Source organism: Cavia porcellus, unplaced genomic scaffold, assembly GCF_034190915.1.
Source record: "Cavia porcellus strain 051 isolate PalLab524CR breed Dunkin Hartley unplaced genomic scaffold, mCavPor4.1 scaffold_12, whole genome shotgun sequence".
NCBI classification, from domain to species: domain Eukaryota; kingdom Metazoa; phylum Chordata; class Mammalia; order Rodentia; family Caviidae; genus Cavia; species Cavia porcellus.
In genome coordinates this window covers 15,433,560-15,450,429 of record NW_026947495.1, presented here as the reverse complement: position 1 = coordinate 15,450,429, position 16,870 = coordinate 15,433,560, and the positions used below count along the sequence as shown (strand labels likewise).

The following is a 16,870-nucleotide window of genomic DNA, read 5'->3' as shown; positions in this document are numbered from 1 at the left end:
CCCTCTACTCAGTGCCCAGTGGCCCACCACATCCTGCCATGGGTCCACAGAGAGCATAGAAGGGGAAGGGAGATCCCAGCCTACCTGCTCTTAAAGGCCCTTGGCGTAGTCTGAGAAGCCTATGACTGCACCAAGGGAAAGCCTTCAGCTTCTGAATATTCACTTCCACTGTGAGAGGAAAGGGGCTGCATGAATGAGGCCCTGTGTGTACAGCCCCTGGGAGTGTGGCTGGGACTCCCCATACACTACAGCAGACCCGGCCCCTCCCTGTCACGTAGAGAACAGACGAGCTAGCCACAGGGCACAGTGAAATACAGACAGCATCAGTGCAGGAAACTGAATTGTTTCATTTATTCTAGGGCGAACTCAAAAGGGGTTTTTTTTTGTTTTGTTTTCTTTTTTAGCAAATCCTAGCACATTATTAACAAAAAAATCTGTACATTGCCATGATACACTTGAAAGTGAAACAAGATAAATACAGATATGGATGTAACATGAAAAAAGCCCAAAAAAACCCCAAAAAACAAAACAAAAAACCACCCAACCTGGGTGGGGTGGGGACCATGCCTGTGAACACAGTGCCAACAAAACTATTTTGGTGGCTGATATTTTTCAGAGCATTTCTTTTTTCATTTCCAAATGTTGTTAGCAGTCCTGGTGGGTTCTACAGAGTTCTTGCATGCCATCCTTCGAAGTGTGGTATGATGTATGATGTAAAGGGCAGGAGGGAAAGAAAAAGTGTATGAGACGATACTGTCGCATTACCTGCGCGGGCGTGGTGAGGTGAGCATGGAGAAGGCAGGCTGTGGCTGTGGCTGTGCGGCACGCGCGGTACATGGAGCCAGCGCATGTGAGGACAGCTCCTGGGACGGCGGCAGCTCAGGGAGGCAGGAAGTTGGAGCAGCCGGGCCCTCACCATGGGGCAGGGACGTTGAGGCTCTAGAAAGTCAGGTGGAAGGGGAGACAAATGCAGTCCTGGTGCTCTGCTCTCGGCATCTCCTGGACCACAAGGCAGCAGCAGCTGTTGTCCCGAGGGTGGAGCGTGCAGCCACCCTGCAGTGAGGTGGTGGCGGCATGCAAGTCTACTCGGTATGGCCAGCAGCAGTTTGCAGATTGAGAGCAAGAGACCTGTGATGGGATTGCATCTCTATCAGGAGGTTGAGGAAGGTGAGTGACATCACAGCTAGCCCTTTGTGAGTACTGAGAGGACATCAGGATGATTGAGAGCCTTCCAGCGGTACTGGGGACCCGTGGTGACCTCTGGGAGCCACAGTCCCAGAGAAAGGTCCTTCTAACTGCATCAAGCTTAAGAGAATTCATAACTATGCTGCCTGGGAGACATGTTTCTACCACAGAGGAGATCCTAAGACTCTAGGACTCTTGTGTGAAGAGGAAATCTCATTAATACATAAACAAACAAAAACAAACAAGCAGTATTTATCACTGAAAGCAAGGCCGGGTTCTGCTATGTTTTGAGCCTAAGTGAGTCCATAATAATTTTCAGCCACTTAAAATGCACTCAATTTCCCCAAACAGCAGTCATGGAGCATTTTATACATGTAACATAATCCACTCCACTCCTGAATGTAGAGAGGCCTTCATTTTTATTGCTTATTTCCAAATAATAGTATCTGCCTTTCACAAGTCCCCACGTAATCTGAAAGGTCAGAGGGGGTGGCACAATCAGGCTGAGAATGACCTGAGCAGTGCCCCAGATCCTAAGAAGCTTTTTCCTTATGGAAGGATTGGTACAATTACAGGATCTGAAATAGAATAGCAACAGAAGTCTCCATGATTGCATTGACAATTGCTATTTGGTGTAGGAAAATTTTACTCAAAACAATGTAACTAGACTCCAGGTCTACAGTGACTTTCTTTGGAGCAATCAGCCCCACAAGAGGTTGACACATACAAGGGGCCCAGTGGCTTCCCAAGGAAGGCAATAGACTCTCAAAAGTGCACTGCAAGTCCTGTGCTCTGCAATGTGCCACTTGTCATGATCACTTTTTTAAGTGTACAGAATTAAAAATAATGATTCCAGGGCTGGGGTGCAGCTCAGTAGTAAAGAACTGGCCTAGCATTCAGGAGGCTATGGGTTCAATTTTTACCACCAAAGATAGATTTTGCTTTCTTTGCTCTTAATCCCAAACGAAAATGGGGAAGCCAAAAGTGCAATGGTAAAACTGCTATTTGCCAGATTAATTGAGCGCATTTAAGAAATGAACAGCCCAGGCAAAGCTCAAGGGATGAGATAAGGTGGTGAGGTTTTGAACCACCAACCTAGAATCTTGGGACAATCCCATCATGACAGTGCCTCCCTAAGATCTCAGCAGGGAAGCAGACAGGAAACATCCCTCTGTGCTCCACAAAAGGCTTTTCTAGGTATTCCTAACTTGCGGTGAGTTCATCTGACTTTTGGGGTGGGGAGCTGGCTGTGCAGCTGCTCCAAGGAGCTGGGAGACTGAGGTAGTCCTGCTGTGCCAAGAGCCAGGGCTGGGGTTGTGTCTAAAAGGCAGGCAGCGTGGTGGGCTAGCTTCAGGCCCTCCTCTTCTTGCCAGGATTCAAGCTCCATGCTTATTAGGTCTCAAAACACAACCTAAGGACACATGACCTTTCTCAGTGTTGGCTTGGAAATGGTGTGGGCTTTGCCCCACACGGGCCATACTCCTAAGAATTGTAAGCTAAGAATGAGGGACACAAAATCTGTTATTAACTGAAACAAAGCGCTACCATCTACTGCTAAAGAGCTATGGGTTTGGGGAACTCGCCCCCACCCCCACATGGTTTGTGATGTCAGAGGTGGTATGAGACATATAATATGGCTCTGTTTGTTTCTCATTCCTTTTGTTTCTATGAAGACTGCAATACAGGCCTTGCTTCCATTACATTCAATACCAGTAAGGTTCTACATAAAAGCTGGAAGGGACCAAAATACTGATTGTAATAAATATGTGTGGGCCTCCTTGTACTGATAGGGCAGCCGATGGGGGGGGGGGTGTCTCCAGGGCACCACTGATCGCAAGTGATCTGCAGAAATAGGTGTTGCCACTAGCTGTGTGTGGACACGTCGGAGGAGGAGCTGCTGTTGCTGTTGGTGGTCTGGGCCCGCTTGATGTACAAGTTTAGCAGCTTCATCTGCAGGGAAGACACAAAAGAGTCAGCAGGAGGAAAGCAACCACAGAAGACAGGGAAACTGTGACAGAAAACTGCCTTTCCCCTCATTCCCCTCATTCCACACACATGAGGGCCACAAGTGGAGATAGTCAGGGTCTAGAAGACAGAGAAAAACAGTTGGTTGTTACAAAAGAACAGTAAGTGTGCCAACACCATACTGTGGTATGGTAACAGGCTCAGGACTGCTGGAGAAAGTACCCAAGCAGCAGCCCAAGGGCTCAACGGGAGCTGGGCAAGAGGCAAGGGGGCACGAGGTGCTGGGCTAAGACTGCTGAGCCCTGGACTGTGCTGATGCCCCTCCTTCTCCCAAAACCCTTCTGCCTCCCGAAAATGCTGATGCTGCAATTCCTGAGACCTCCTTGCAAAGCCCCTCCTGATGAGAATCCAGATAGAAGCAACCCTTTCACCGAACTACAGCCCTTGCCCCAGCGCTACCTTTCCTTGCCTGCTGGCACTGTAAACATGGACCAGAGTAGGCAGTGCTATGATGACAAGAGCCATCATTCACACAAGGACTTTACACCCAGGGCTCAGCAATCCACACAGTTCGAGATCCAATTCCATCATTAACTAGTTGTTTGACTTCTGGTAAATCACTCTCTGAGCCCTAGCTTCACTACCTGCAAGTATCAAGAGTGTTGAGGCCATTGCTAAAGTGTACCCTTCTAACTCCAGCCCAACAGCTCCCCACAGAACACAAACCACTGGCTCATCCCGCGAACCCAGCAGCCAGGAAGCCCGCCCTGAGGGGCTTGGCTGCTGGGTATGTTTCCTCGTGTGCCAAGCCTGTTCCCTAGCTGCACTTCCTACTAATTCATGACAGAACAAGACTTTTGTTCTTCCTGCACACCCAGCACAGTGTGGTATGGACAGGTTCCTAACACATATTCGCTGAATCAATGAAGGAAAAAATGGTCTAGAAGACAAGACAGTTACATTTCTACAAAAGGCTGTGTGTAAATCAGTTGTTAAACATTCTTTATTGTCCTTACTTTCAACCACTAATTTATCTCTCTAGTCAATACTAATTTCTCTCTCCGACCAAGAATATAATTACAACTAGGCATGGTGGCGTATGTCCATCATTCCGAATACTCAGTCTATATGCAAACTAACAGAGCAAGGATCAGGACAAATACTTTAACTCAAGAAAGACTACGAGAGACAAAGAAAGATAACATATATTAATAAAGGGGGTCATACCGCAAGAACTTAACAATTCTATGTATTTATATGTCTAATAAGAGATCGTCTATGTAAATTAGAATTCAACAGAAGCCAAGGGCCCAATAGCTTCACAGAAACAGCTGCAGCCTTGGACGACCCACTCTCAACAGGAGCAGTGGACATCAGGCAGGGGAGGGAATGTGGAGCTCAGTGACATTGGAACTTGGCCCTCAGACTCGTCCACAACACACCACTTGCAACAGCGAATGCATCCGTCTCCTGCACCTATGTGACTTTCTCCACCACAGGCCGCAAAGCCAGGCCAAGCCAATTAAAAAGGGAGGCATCCTATGACGTGTCTCCTTCAACCACAGCACAATAAAGTCAGAAACTGATAATAACAAACACTGCAGACTTTACCAATTGGTAGAGATTAAGTAACACACTTTTAAATAAAAGCCAATGCATCCAGAAGAAACCACAAAGTTAGACCATATCTTGAGACAAATGACAACGAAAGTACAGCATTTAAAAACTTTTGGACAAGGGAATTGACAGCTATAAATGTCTACATGAATAAAAAAGACAAAATCCTACATCAACAACCTAACTTTACACATAGGGAAATAGAAACGAACAACTAACTAAAGCTATATATTTAGAAAATAATACAGGTAGAGCAGACATAAAGGAAAACAAAAATAGAAAAAAAAAAAAGAAACAAAAAATGGGTTCTTGATATGCTCAACAAAACTGACTCAAAATCTTTAACATGCTGGACCAGAAGAAAAAGACAGACCAACTTCCAAGTCACTTATCCACACCTGCCTCACGGCTTCTTCCACCCTTCCTGCCTGGGCCTCCCCAGCTGTTATGCTCCTAAGTGTGTCACAGGAGTGGCTCCCTTTGCAAAGACACAATCAGACCCGGTCACTGTCTGGTTCCTTCTCTCCCAAGAAGCAGGGCCAGAGGTTTCTGTCTCCTTGCTTCTCACTGGCCTAGTTCCACATAGCAAGTTGTATCCACGTCTCTGCAGGTGATCTTTAAACTCAGCAGACACATGGGACTTCCTCACAGATGGCCCCAGAGTGGGTTCCTCTCTTCCAGCCCAGGTGCACCAGCCTGGCCAGCTTCCTCTATGGAGTCAAGGCTTCTCCACACAGCATCGGGGTTTCTATCTGCTCCCCACTGGGTTTGACACACACACTAGATCTGAGTTGTCTTTCATAGAAATTTTTAGATCAAAGAGTACTCTATCCACACCTGTCTTCAAAAAGCCGATAGCCCTTTTGGTCCATTTTCTTCTTTTGATTCTAGAACACAAAGGAACATGAGAGGGTCCTGGAGTCTGACCTCTGTTGTGTCCCTGGGCAGGCTAATGGAGGTGACCACCCTTATTCCACAGGAGTGTCAGGAACACAACATATGCCAGGCTCATACTACAGCACTTGGGGTTGTGAGTCACTGTCACTACTGCTGATGCCTACAAGGGACACAGCTTTGATTCAGCAATTTGTTAAGCACTTAGGTAAATTTCCTTAGGATTTTTGCAAGAAAACAAGATCGTTTTTAAACAACATTGACTTTCTTTTGTGAGTGAACTAGAAGCCAAGTTTTCTTTTAAAAAATAGGAGTTAAAGTAGATTATGATGTTAAGAGTCACTAAACTAAAATGACTTTACTACCTAGCTAGTCATTTTTATTGTAGAAAAATGCCTTTTCAGAAATAAAGCCTGGCTGAAACACACCTGATGAGAAAGCAGCCTGCCTGGAGCCAGGGCTGCTACCAAGTAGGTTCACCACCAGCTGGCAGGGCTGGGTGTGGGCATCAGGCCGTAACTCTATACGTACCTTGCTCCCCGTGAGCTGTGCAAGGTGAGGTTTCAGATCTTCTCCGATTACGGAATAAATTGCCACTAAGCAAAACACGCTGGCCTTACGCACACTGCTTTCAGTGTTGTCATAACCCTAGAGAGCCAGAGGGGAGCACAAAAGGAAATCAGATCAAAGTCTTGCCTTAAGTGTTTCAGCAACACTTCCACAGATGCCCTCCCAGTTCAACCTTGGGCTTGTCAGTAAAAACCAGGATGTATGTTAGACCTGCAACAGAACTCAGAGAACTTTCATCCCAAAAGGTCAACACTGACTAGTGTCAAGTTTGGCCTGCTTCCCGGGGTGCAGAGGCAGGTGGCAGGCTACTTACTGCCAGGCAGACCAGCCTTTACATGGCATTGCTATGTGACCTGATGCTACCCAAAGACATCCTGAGAAAGACAGAATGAGAAAGGGAAATTGGGTGGGGGGGTGCATGTTGCTTGTTTTACATTTTACATGTTGGTAAAGCAAATTTCACATGTGAAACCTTTAAAGAAATGAGAATTCTAACACTCACTCTTGTGGTGAGTGCTGGAATCCTCCAAATTCTCTGCAATTGAGCCTCAATCTACCTGTCAGCCTCATCTCCACCTCACACCCAAATGGGGCCACTTGCCATGCTCCTAACAGCCCTGTGACTTTCCTACCTTTATGCCTCTTTCTCTGTCTAGTCAGTTGTGAGTCCCAGCCAAGTGCTCAGCAAACAGCGGCACTTTTTTTAAAAGTGGGAGGCAGATTGCTTGACCTTTCCCCAGTGCAACACCTCTCTTGCCAGACATGGGGGTGCATACCTATAATCCTAGCATTCAGGAGGCTAAGGCAAGAAGATGGCAAATTCAAGGCCAGTCTGAGTAAGATCCTCTCTTAGAAAACCAAACCAAACCAAAAAAACCTTTTTCTGTTCCTTACCTTCTGTTCCCAACCTGGAAGCCACCTCTCTACAAGATGCAGCCAATACACGGAACTGTCATCAGTAGCTGCCATGTGGCTGCAATAAGACCCACGGCAGGCTGGAAAGCCCTCATAGTGATGCCACATGGTGGAACACAGCCCTGGTCTGTCAGAATCTGTTAGCTCATGCCTCATGTGCAGAAGAGTTTTGGGAGAGCCTTTCACCAAGGAATAGACCATGATGCCCAGGGCTATGGCCACGAGAAATATGCAATAATGTTTGTTGAAGGAATGGACAAAAAGAAATAACCAAAACATGTTAACAGTAAACAGAAATTCCACTCAGCCCTAGTTCTGGGATGCCAGCAGGAATGGGTAGGGGAGAAAAGGCAGGTTCTGAGAGTGGATCATTGCCTGCGGATTCCCCACACTCTTGTACCAGAAGAGGACAGCAGAGCCCCACAGGACCTGAAGGGGAACAGCTCTTGGGGAAGGACACCTACCTGCAACAAGCCAGGGATGATATCGGCGAGGAGCTGCAGCAAGGAGTCCTTGGCAATCCTCTCCACAACTTTGGTCTGCATCTTGATGGCGGCGAGGTTGATGGGGTAGTCTGCTGTCTGGATGATGGGGCAGAGCACTTTGATGCACTGCTCTGGGTGGATAGAACTGGCTAGTGTGGATGCGGCCTCCTCAGCAGCTCTAACCACCTGAAAGACCCAGTTCCCCAGAGTGAGCAAGACCAAACTCTGCTGCCTCATTCTCATGTCAGCTGGCAGCCATCACCTCAGCTGGCAGCCATCACCTCCTCTGGCCAGCCTAGAGGAAACGCAAGCCAAGTGGTCTGGGGGCACTTTGGAGGACACAGTGGGCCTGGGGTATGTGGCAACAGGCTGGCTGCATGGACCTCCAAGGCCTGTCCTGGAAACAGCCACCTGGGACCTTGTCAGCAATGCAGCTTCTCAGTGCACCCTATACCTGCAGGCTCAGAGGGACCCTGACAGGAGGTAGGGTCCAGTGAGCCATGTTAGGAAGTCCTTGGAATGAGTCTTCACGCTAACACTGGGAACTATCTGCCCCATAAGACTGGCACCTGAAAACATGAATGCTCCCAAGGGATTGTGGGAAGCCCACCCTGGAAGCACTGGAGAGAAGCCTGGGGGAGTCGGAATGTCTTCTACTCCTCTTGATTCCTTCAGGGCCACACTGCAAAGCAGCTGGGAAAAGCTTCCGAAAGTGTCTTCCTATGGAAAGTTTTTCTAGGAATTTGTGCCACAATGACTTCTTACCGTGCACAAAATGACTGCCTCACAGCCAAAAGTCCTTCAGAGAGCCAGACAAGACCCTCTTGCCATAATGAAGGCAGCCAAACACAAAACTCAGCGAGGAAAGGAGAGCGGGCAGAAGTGTGCTAGATGTTTGAGCTTAGGGAGGTGGATGAGTATCTCAGAGCCCTATTTCCTCCTCTGTAAAATGGGGCGTCTTACAGAGACAGACACTGAGGCTCGGCGAAAGCTACTTCCTGCTAACAACAGCACAGGAACACATACTCTATATGTAAGTAAAGATAGTAGGCTATCCACTGGTCTGTATTTTATGAAGCACAATGAAAATCTAACCCATTCTCCCAGGGCCAGGCTGGCGCTGGGCAGGCAGTCAACCCAGCTTCTGTATTGTACTGTGTTCTGCTACATGGAATAACTTAGCTTCACATTTACACAGTACTGAGATAAGAGGCAATGCTGAAGCCAACCTGAAGCTTCAGTCATCCCAGCCCTGTGATGCAAGCAAAGATGGAGCATGAAACTAGCATGGGGACCAGCTGGAAAGCTGCTTCTATTCTGGGCCACAATAGGGCAAAGCTGTCTGTGCATAGGCAGCAGGAAGGCTCCTGAGAGGGCCCCTGTGCTAGCATCCAGGGTACTAGAATAACTCGTAGACATGGCCCTAGGTTCTATCCTCTGTCAGTCTCTAAAATGCCAGCCTGAAGCATGGGCCCTTGGTCTGCAGAGGTCTGGCTCCCTCCTTGCCTTGCCTCCCTAATGTTTTCACCCATTCGCACTGTGTCAAGCTTCAGGCCTCACCGTCACAGAATCCCCAGGAAGCCTGTGTGCGCAATGAAGCATTGTCGGTGTCTCCCACTAGATGACAAATTCTCAGAGAGGCAAGATCTCACCTCAGCTCTCTCTCTAGCCCCCAGGCTGGGGACTTATCTACAATACCCAACGTCTGTCAGTCTCTTTCCTTCCTAGTGTGATGCTTCCTGGGTAGTGGAAAGTCACCCCTAGTACAGAGCACACTGACTTGCATTTACATTTCTCAACTAAGGAGCTAACAGTGGAAATGGGGAAGGCAAGACATCTACAAGTGACCCATGTGGGCCCTGGGAAACAACTGTACAAGGCCCAGTGTGACATTCTAGGGACACACTGGCTTCTGCAGAAGGAACTTGCTCAGGTTAATCTCTGCAATTGACTGAAGCGGGGTGGCAACAGGTAAGTTCCACTGGGCAGTCACCTCGACAATGCAGGTCCCCAAGATTGGGCTAAGTCCACGGTGTCCTTGGGAGAGTACACATGGGGCTGAGCTATCCATGACTCTGTAGACAGTGGCATGTACAAGTGGTGACAGCTCTCTCTTCCAACATGGTCCAACCATAAGACAACACTCTGAAGGTGCTGGCTTTTCGTTATAAGAAATCACTATGTGTAAGCACTGTAGTGCATTGGTCAGAGAGCTGAGGACTTCTCAGCTTTTTAAACTTGGGTGAAAAAACGGAAGGTTCAGAAAACACATTGATTTGGTTGGTATATTTAAGTGACAGCACTCTGAAGCACAGGAACATAAAGATCCTATTAGAGTTTTGAGAACAGGGAATTTAGAGATGGTATCTACGAGCATCAGCAGTGTCACTTTCACCAGGAAGGAAGCAAGCCAATGGCATCCTGGTATCCCTTGGGGACACGACAGGACTAATGAGGCGAGATGATCCACTGCTGAGTTTGTGCTTCTGTCCTCTCCTTCCCATCTCCAGTGGTCTACTGCCATTCAGGTTCAAGTGTATTACCTGTGGTGGGACTGTCTCAGATCCACTGAGCTGACCCCCAAACCCAAGGAGAACTTCTTAGGAAACTTCAGGTATCCTAGAGATGGCCTATACAAAGCATTTCATCAAGTATTTCTGAGTGAGTGTGTGTGTGTGTGTGTGTGTGTGTGTGTGTGTCTAAAATTAAGGTGTTGGGACTTGCACACCCAGTTGAGTGAGAGCACCACTCTTTTACTGAAGTAAGAACAAGTTTCCCAAGACAAGCCCTGGTTTTGGCAAGGCTGGTAAGCATTCTCAACTTCTCTCCGTATGCCAAGCCCCTGGTTTGGCGAGCTGCCTGTACTAGGTTGAACTCTAGGTTCTGCCCTGTGCTCTTTGTAACACAAGAGGCAAAGATTATAAATGTAAGCAAACAGGGAGCAAAAGTAAACATAGACAACAGAAGGAGGCAAGGTGGCCAGAGGTGGTTCGGAGTTTTCTGGGGGAAATGAGGGGACTGTATTCGAATAGCAGGAGCAAAGAGACTTTTGAGATAAAATCTGCTCTAAAGCTACCAAATTCTGTCCTAATTCTGCTCATTTCGCTATCAGCTGGTTAGAAACAGGAATTTTTCCCTTTCAAAGTTAGTGAGATAATGTCTAATTGTTACATGTAGTTTTTTAAGAAAATAGGATTGCCATTCAGAATACTTAGGAATTATTTGCGTGAAAATAAGGTTTCTTTAAGAGCACATAAGTTCTCAACACTTAAACTGCACAGTTTAAATTCATAATGTTTGCTTTGGCTGTCTCAGACACATCAGAACAACTGGCTGAGTTAAAAAAAAACAACTCCCCCAAACATCCAAAAAACAACAATGGTAGGAATCAAAGAACTCTACGCAGAAGGACATCTGGAGCTTAGCTTCTGGCCCTGTGGTAAGCCAAGGAGAAGGTTGGTATCATTTTCTGGAAATGGCTAGAAAGACAAATATACGAGGGCCCTGATTTTTGGTATTCTCTAGGACAATGAGGAGAAAACAGCAGTGCTCAGATTGGCACTGATACACACTCTGGGTCTTACGGTGGAGAGCCACATGGGCCTGGACCTGAGTCTCACTTTAGCTGGGCTCAGTGTCAGAGGGAAGTGAGAGAAAAAGCTCCAGGCTGTATGGTTCTGTCATCAACTAGCCAGCTGATTGCAGGGAAGTATCTCCCACTTTCCAGAGTTTCATTTTTCTCATGAGTAAAATCAAAGGAAAAAACTGAATGGAAAATTTAAAAATTATTGTGGATTCTAAAATTCTATCTTCTACCTCTACCCAATAGGTAACCCCTCTCCCCCGCAAATGCACACATGTAAAACAAAGCCTTCAAAGCTGTGGAGATGGGTGGCATCTGAATGAAACCATCTCTAACCACATGGTCGCCCAGCCTTGCCTGGAACACAGGATACATCTTTAAACGTCACAAGACTGACCCTTGTCCCACTGCCACAGGGAGAACTGAGGCCAGTGGGGGAAACAGAGAGGGCTGGAAAAGGGGCCAGGCCATCCCAGTGCTCTGTACCAGACAGGAAGCTGGGCAGCACAAACATCTCCTCTGCACTGCTAACGCCAGTGTCTGCCTCCAAAACCTTAGTGTGTTGTAGCCTCAGGAGGACAATGGAAAGGCTTGAACCAAGCTGTACTTCAAAGATACAAAGTGTATGTTTACTGGGAGTTTTAGAGCTTATTTAATTGAATTTAAACAGCCTCTCAGGCATATTTAGAGTAATGCAATTATATTTGCTTTGTGTAAAACAAAACAAAACAAAACCCTTTACCAGAATTCTGCTCAAAGTCAGCTGCTGTCTTCCACAGAAGACAGTAAACAGGACAGTCTCTTCAATTTGCAACAGTGCCCCCTCACCCCAGGCTCACTCAGCTTTCATGCCAGCCAGATATACAGTATCTTCCCAGGCAGCCAGAGCACATGCACTTCAGACATCGCGTGAGTGCCAGTGACTTGTCCTCAGCTACACAGTCAGGGAGCTGGCAACAGTGCCTCCTGAATCCCAATCCTGACAGTTCTGTGTTGAACAATGGCCCTTCCTGAAGCTAAAAGAGCTAGTGGTGACATGAGTCACACTGACTCCCAGGAGGCTCACTTCATCAACACTGTCCCCCAGCCCAAATGGCAGCGATGGCAGTCAGTGACACCAATCGGAACCAGATACTGGGTTTGGCTCCCAGCAAGGGACACACGGTTGCAGAACTCAAACCAAGTGTGTCTTCCCATCTGCCTCCCTGTGCTGCCAGCCAGGGAAGCTGTCCTCCCCTCTTTCTCGCAGATCTCAGGTCTCGCTGTCCCGCGGGCACTCCTCCTGCTGTTCAAGGGAACCCTAGACTTCTGGAGCCTCACTTTGAGCCACAAACCGATTGTGCAGTGATGTCCTAAGTGACACACCATTAGCTCTTGCCCAGTTCAGTTGCAGAGCGCTGACCAGTGTTGCACTTCTGGCTCAGCCACTTGGAATCATTCAATGAATCTCTCTGGGTTTCTGGTTTTCCCCACTTAATAACAAGCAAAAACTTCCAGAGGAAATGGAGCTTCTGGTGAAATCCCAGAAGCTGGGTCCATGGAAACCTGGAGATTTAGAACTGATGAGGATTTAGGTTTGTTACTCTATAGCAACTTCTGTTATCTTGCAGGTGGATGAGATATAGACAAGCTCATAGTCTACCCCCTAGGCTAATGAATAAGGAAAATCAAGGTCTGAGGGGGTGTAATTCTTCCAGGGCCCTTTGGTGCAATGTTTTCCTGACCCACTGACACTCACAGATGCTGTCCTGAGAGGTGGCCAAAGGCCGAACCCAGCTCAGGAATCTGGCTAAGACGATGTCAGTCCAGGATTTAACTGGCACTTGCAGCAGAACATGAGCTCAACAGCATGCCTTCCCTGGCACACTGCCACCTGTCTCTAGCCACGGTGCTCATCAAGACTGCGCAAAGTACCCCGCTGCTGGGCAAAGCCAGACAGCTAGTTTCAGCTCTATTTTCCTTTTAAAGTAACTTTGGTCTCTGGTAATTTTTATTTCCTTGGAGTTAGTATAAAATCTAACCGGAAATCTAAATCTAAATCTTACTAAACCTAAATTTGAAAATAAAATCCCTAGAGATATAATGATTCTTTTATACTTATCCAAGAGTCGAACTTCCCCTAAGAAGCCCAACCACCTGAAGCAGGATTCTGACATTTTAAATACTTTTGTATGCAGCAAGAAATGTCTAGTGGTGGGGCTGGGGATTTAGCTCAGCGGCATAAGCACCTGCCTTGCAAGTAGGCGGTCGTGAGTTCGATCCCCGGTACCGATAAAAACGAAAAAGACAAAAAAAAAAAAAAAAAAAAAAAAAGGTCTAGTGGTTTACTGTAGTGACATAAAATTTTTTATTTTAATTTTTTTAAGGGTCAGGGTCTTGTTATATTGCTCAGGTTTATCTTAAATTCCTGGGTTCAAACAATCTCCCTACTTTGGCTTTCCAAGTAGCTGGGAACTATAGGCACATGACGTCATGCCCAGAGCTAATACTTTCCTCATTTAAGTGGGCAGATGTAACTAAATATTCATTGATACGGCAGAGTTCAGAAAAAGCTAAACCTAGTGATAGAAAATTCTCATTTATGGACTATCTTCAAGAAATAGAGCTGGACAGGACTTGGTGACTCATGCCTCTAAACCCAGCACTCTGGGAGGCTAAGGCAAGAAGAACTGCAAGTTTGAGCCCAGCCTGGGCAACCGAGCCATTTAATGAGAGCCTGTCTCAAAATTTTAAAAAGTTAATTAATTAATAAAAAGGGTTGGAAATGTAACTCAGTGCAAAGTTCCTGGGTTCAGTTTCCACTACTGAAAAAGAGTTGATTCCTCTTTCAAATCAATGACAGCATGTACTGGGAACTACTATCATGGAAGACATGACTGGGAGCAACAACTATTCTTGCATGATTTGTAACTGGAATATCCTTTTTTTTTGTTGTTGTTGAGAAACGGGTACTTCTCAAATGGATAAGGATGCTTGAGAAGTTTTACATAGCAAAGTTGGTATGGCAGATGACAGTTTAAAAGCTGATTTCTGGTTGGGGTATAGCTCAGCACAAGAACACCTGCCTAGTGTGTGAGCAGTCCCCTGCCTGCTACTCTCCCTGCCGAGAAGCTCACCATCCTGTCTTTCTACCTATCAGGGGTTGTAGAAAAATGATGGCCACTGAAAACAGGTGGAGAGCAGCAGATGCCAGATTGGGATCCAGGTTTTCTACTTTGACATTCATACCCTATACAGCCCCAAAAGCTCCGCCTTATAATATAAATTATTTTATTAAATCTTCTTTCTTTAATCATGGAAGGAATGGTTCTCAACACACTATAAGTTCTAAAATGAGAAGAGTTCAAACTAACAGAGTTATCTTAAAAAACAGAAAATGGGCTCCAGGTTTAAAGATCACTATACAAACCCCAGCCATTTAAGGTGTTTACTGACCACTAACACTACTATAAACAACAGCAACTTCACTCACATTAAGAGCACTAAAATGCACTACTAAACTGATAAAAATCGAGTTAGATAATGGGAGAGATTTGCTCATTCAAATAGGGACTCTGTCTACTGGCTTAAGATGGACAGATTTGGTGCCTAAGACACTTTCAGTGTGTTAAGTAAAATGTCCTGCACGCACTGCTTCTTTTGGAAGAACCTGAGAAAGCAGACTCTTGCCTACAGCATGAGAGAACAACAAGCCATCTTGTCATCAGCTCTGCTTTATCTGTTGTCTAGCAGCTATTATGACACATTTCCATTTTCTAGAAGCTGCCCTCAGGGCTGCCACTCAACAGCTACTATAGTGCACACCGTGGTCACTGGCTCAGCTGGCTGGGCAGGGTGGGGCTGGGACACAGGCCGGGCTCTGACAGTAGCCCTTTGCGAACCTGCTGCTTCTCCCTCTCTTGGTCTGTGTTGAAGCCTGAGTTCACAGGGACTGGAGAGCCACTAGTTGCTTCTGAGAAGACAGTCCCCAAAGAGCTCATTTTGGGATAAACACACTTGGGAAGCTTTAATCAGACAGAAAAACAGATTATGTCCCTGTGTGACTGACAGAGGGACCGGCCTTGAACAGTTCTGGATTCTTCACAATATATGTTCGGAGTAATAAGTATGTATGTGGTGATAAGAACTGTAAGAGATCAGAGAGAAATTATGGGCAACATTAACACGCCAGTAAGATGGCTACCACACAGCTTCTATGCATCTAACTGCTCTAGGAATCAGAAACCAGGAACAGACCAGGAACAGAGACAGGTGAGAAAGACTCAAGTATTTTAAAGGAAAAGAAAAATGAAAACAAACCTAAAACCTAAATATGCAGGTGCCCAAGTAGCTCTGGCAATGTGACAGAGTGAAGTTTCATGAGGAAATGGTGAGGGTATGCTCAAGGTGAGCCGAAGGCATGCATAGCAGGCACTGCCTGCCAGGGTGGCATGCTGTGCTAGGGCCAGTAGGTAGAGAGATGCCCACGCAGAGGATGAGGTACTGTCTGTGTTGACTAACTTGTGTGGTAGAGATTTGAGGATGTCAAAAATCTACTCAAGCAGCCATACAACTACCAAAAGGAAAAAATATCATTTAGGGCTTTACTCTGTTTGTTGATATAAAAACTATTTTAGCCGCAAGTCCCTCAGCCCATGAGCATGCTCAGAAGAAGCCACATCAGAGTCAGGAGACTGAACCGAGCGAGTAGCTACATCTCAAAGGGGTTGACTCCACTGTTTGTTATCTCAAGTTTCCTTTCTATAATGCTTGCCACTAAAGTACTTAGGGCAGCACTCCACTCTCTGTAGGCCTCTATCACTCTACAGTCCAAATACATAAATACATACAGGCTGGGTGCCTGCTGAGTGTTTCTGCCTACAGCACACATGCAATGCTGGGTTCAGAGCCTTGGAACCACAGGGATACCTGTTGGCACCTTCAGGTGCAGCTGCGTAGTCAGTTCACGAACAACTGGAAATTTACTCTGTATGACGTGGCAGTTACAGGGAAGTGTACACTGACCAGCTCCCAGTCTGGTTCCCCAACTCTACCTGCATCCCTGGCCCCATCTGTTCAGCATCCTGGCCACGGCCTTGCTCACCTCCTTGTGGGAGTCTTTGTGGGCTTCCAGCGTCTTCATGATCGTCAGTTCTGCGTAGTTTTTAAATCTTGCTGGCTGGTTTCTCAGAATTTCACGTAGAACTCTCAGTGCCAGAGCTCGAATGGAATACTAGATACAAGAGGAAAGGTAGTCTCACTGAAGCGTACATAACACATGACCACACACACACACACCAGCCAGCACCTGGGCTGGACTTCCTGGTGTCTTGAAGACCCCACTACACCAGTCACATGGTTTACTGGATATGGGCTCTATTGACAGTCAGTTCCCAGAGGACAGACACTTGGACAGTGATACTCCCAAGACTCAGCAGCTAGGGGGACTAACAAAGACTTCTTGAACGATCCCAGCACTTGAGATCCAATGAAGACAACACACCTAAGTTCATTATCAGTTCCCTGGGGCTTCCAGACTTCCCGAGGCCTGGGTATCCAAACTACCTTTCTGTAAAATGTCCCAAACTACAAGCCCAAAGCAACTTGTCAATTCACAGACAGCGCCTAAAAGGCTGTGAACTCTGAGGACAGCGGCAGCTCTGCTGAGGTTCCTGGC

General features: G+C 46.7%; 1 protein-coding gene across 50 annotated transcripts in view; it reads right to left on the bottom strand.

Annotated features, from left to right (window-relative positions):
• Positions 1-327: 327 nt before the first annotated feature.
• Clasp1 (cytoplasmic linker associated protein 1) overlaps positions 328-16,870 on the bottom strand; it is a 233,682-nt gene continuing 217,139 nt past the window's right edge. For all 50 annotated transcript variants that reach the window (XM_063258869.1, XM_063258879.1, XM_063258886.1 and 47 more), the window contains 4 exons: positions 16,298-16,426; positions 7,611-7,817; positions 6,193-6,309; positions 328-3,135 (listed from right to left, as the gene is read on the bottom strand). In XM_063258869.1, the coding sequence (XP_063114939.1) occupies positions 3,049-3,135; positions 6,193-6,309; positions 7,611-7,817; positions 16,298-16,426 (540 nt within the window). In that variant the 3' untranslated portion in view covers positions 328-3,048. The remainder of the gene's footprint in view (positions 3,136-6,192; positions 6,310-7,610; positions 7,818-16,297; positions 16,427-16,870) is intronic.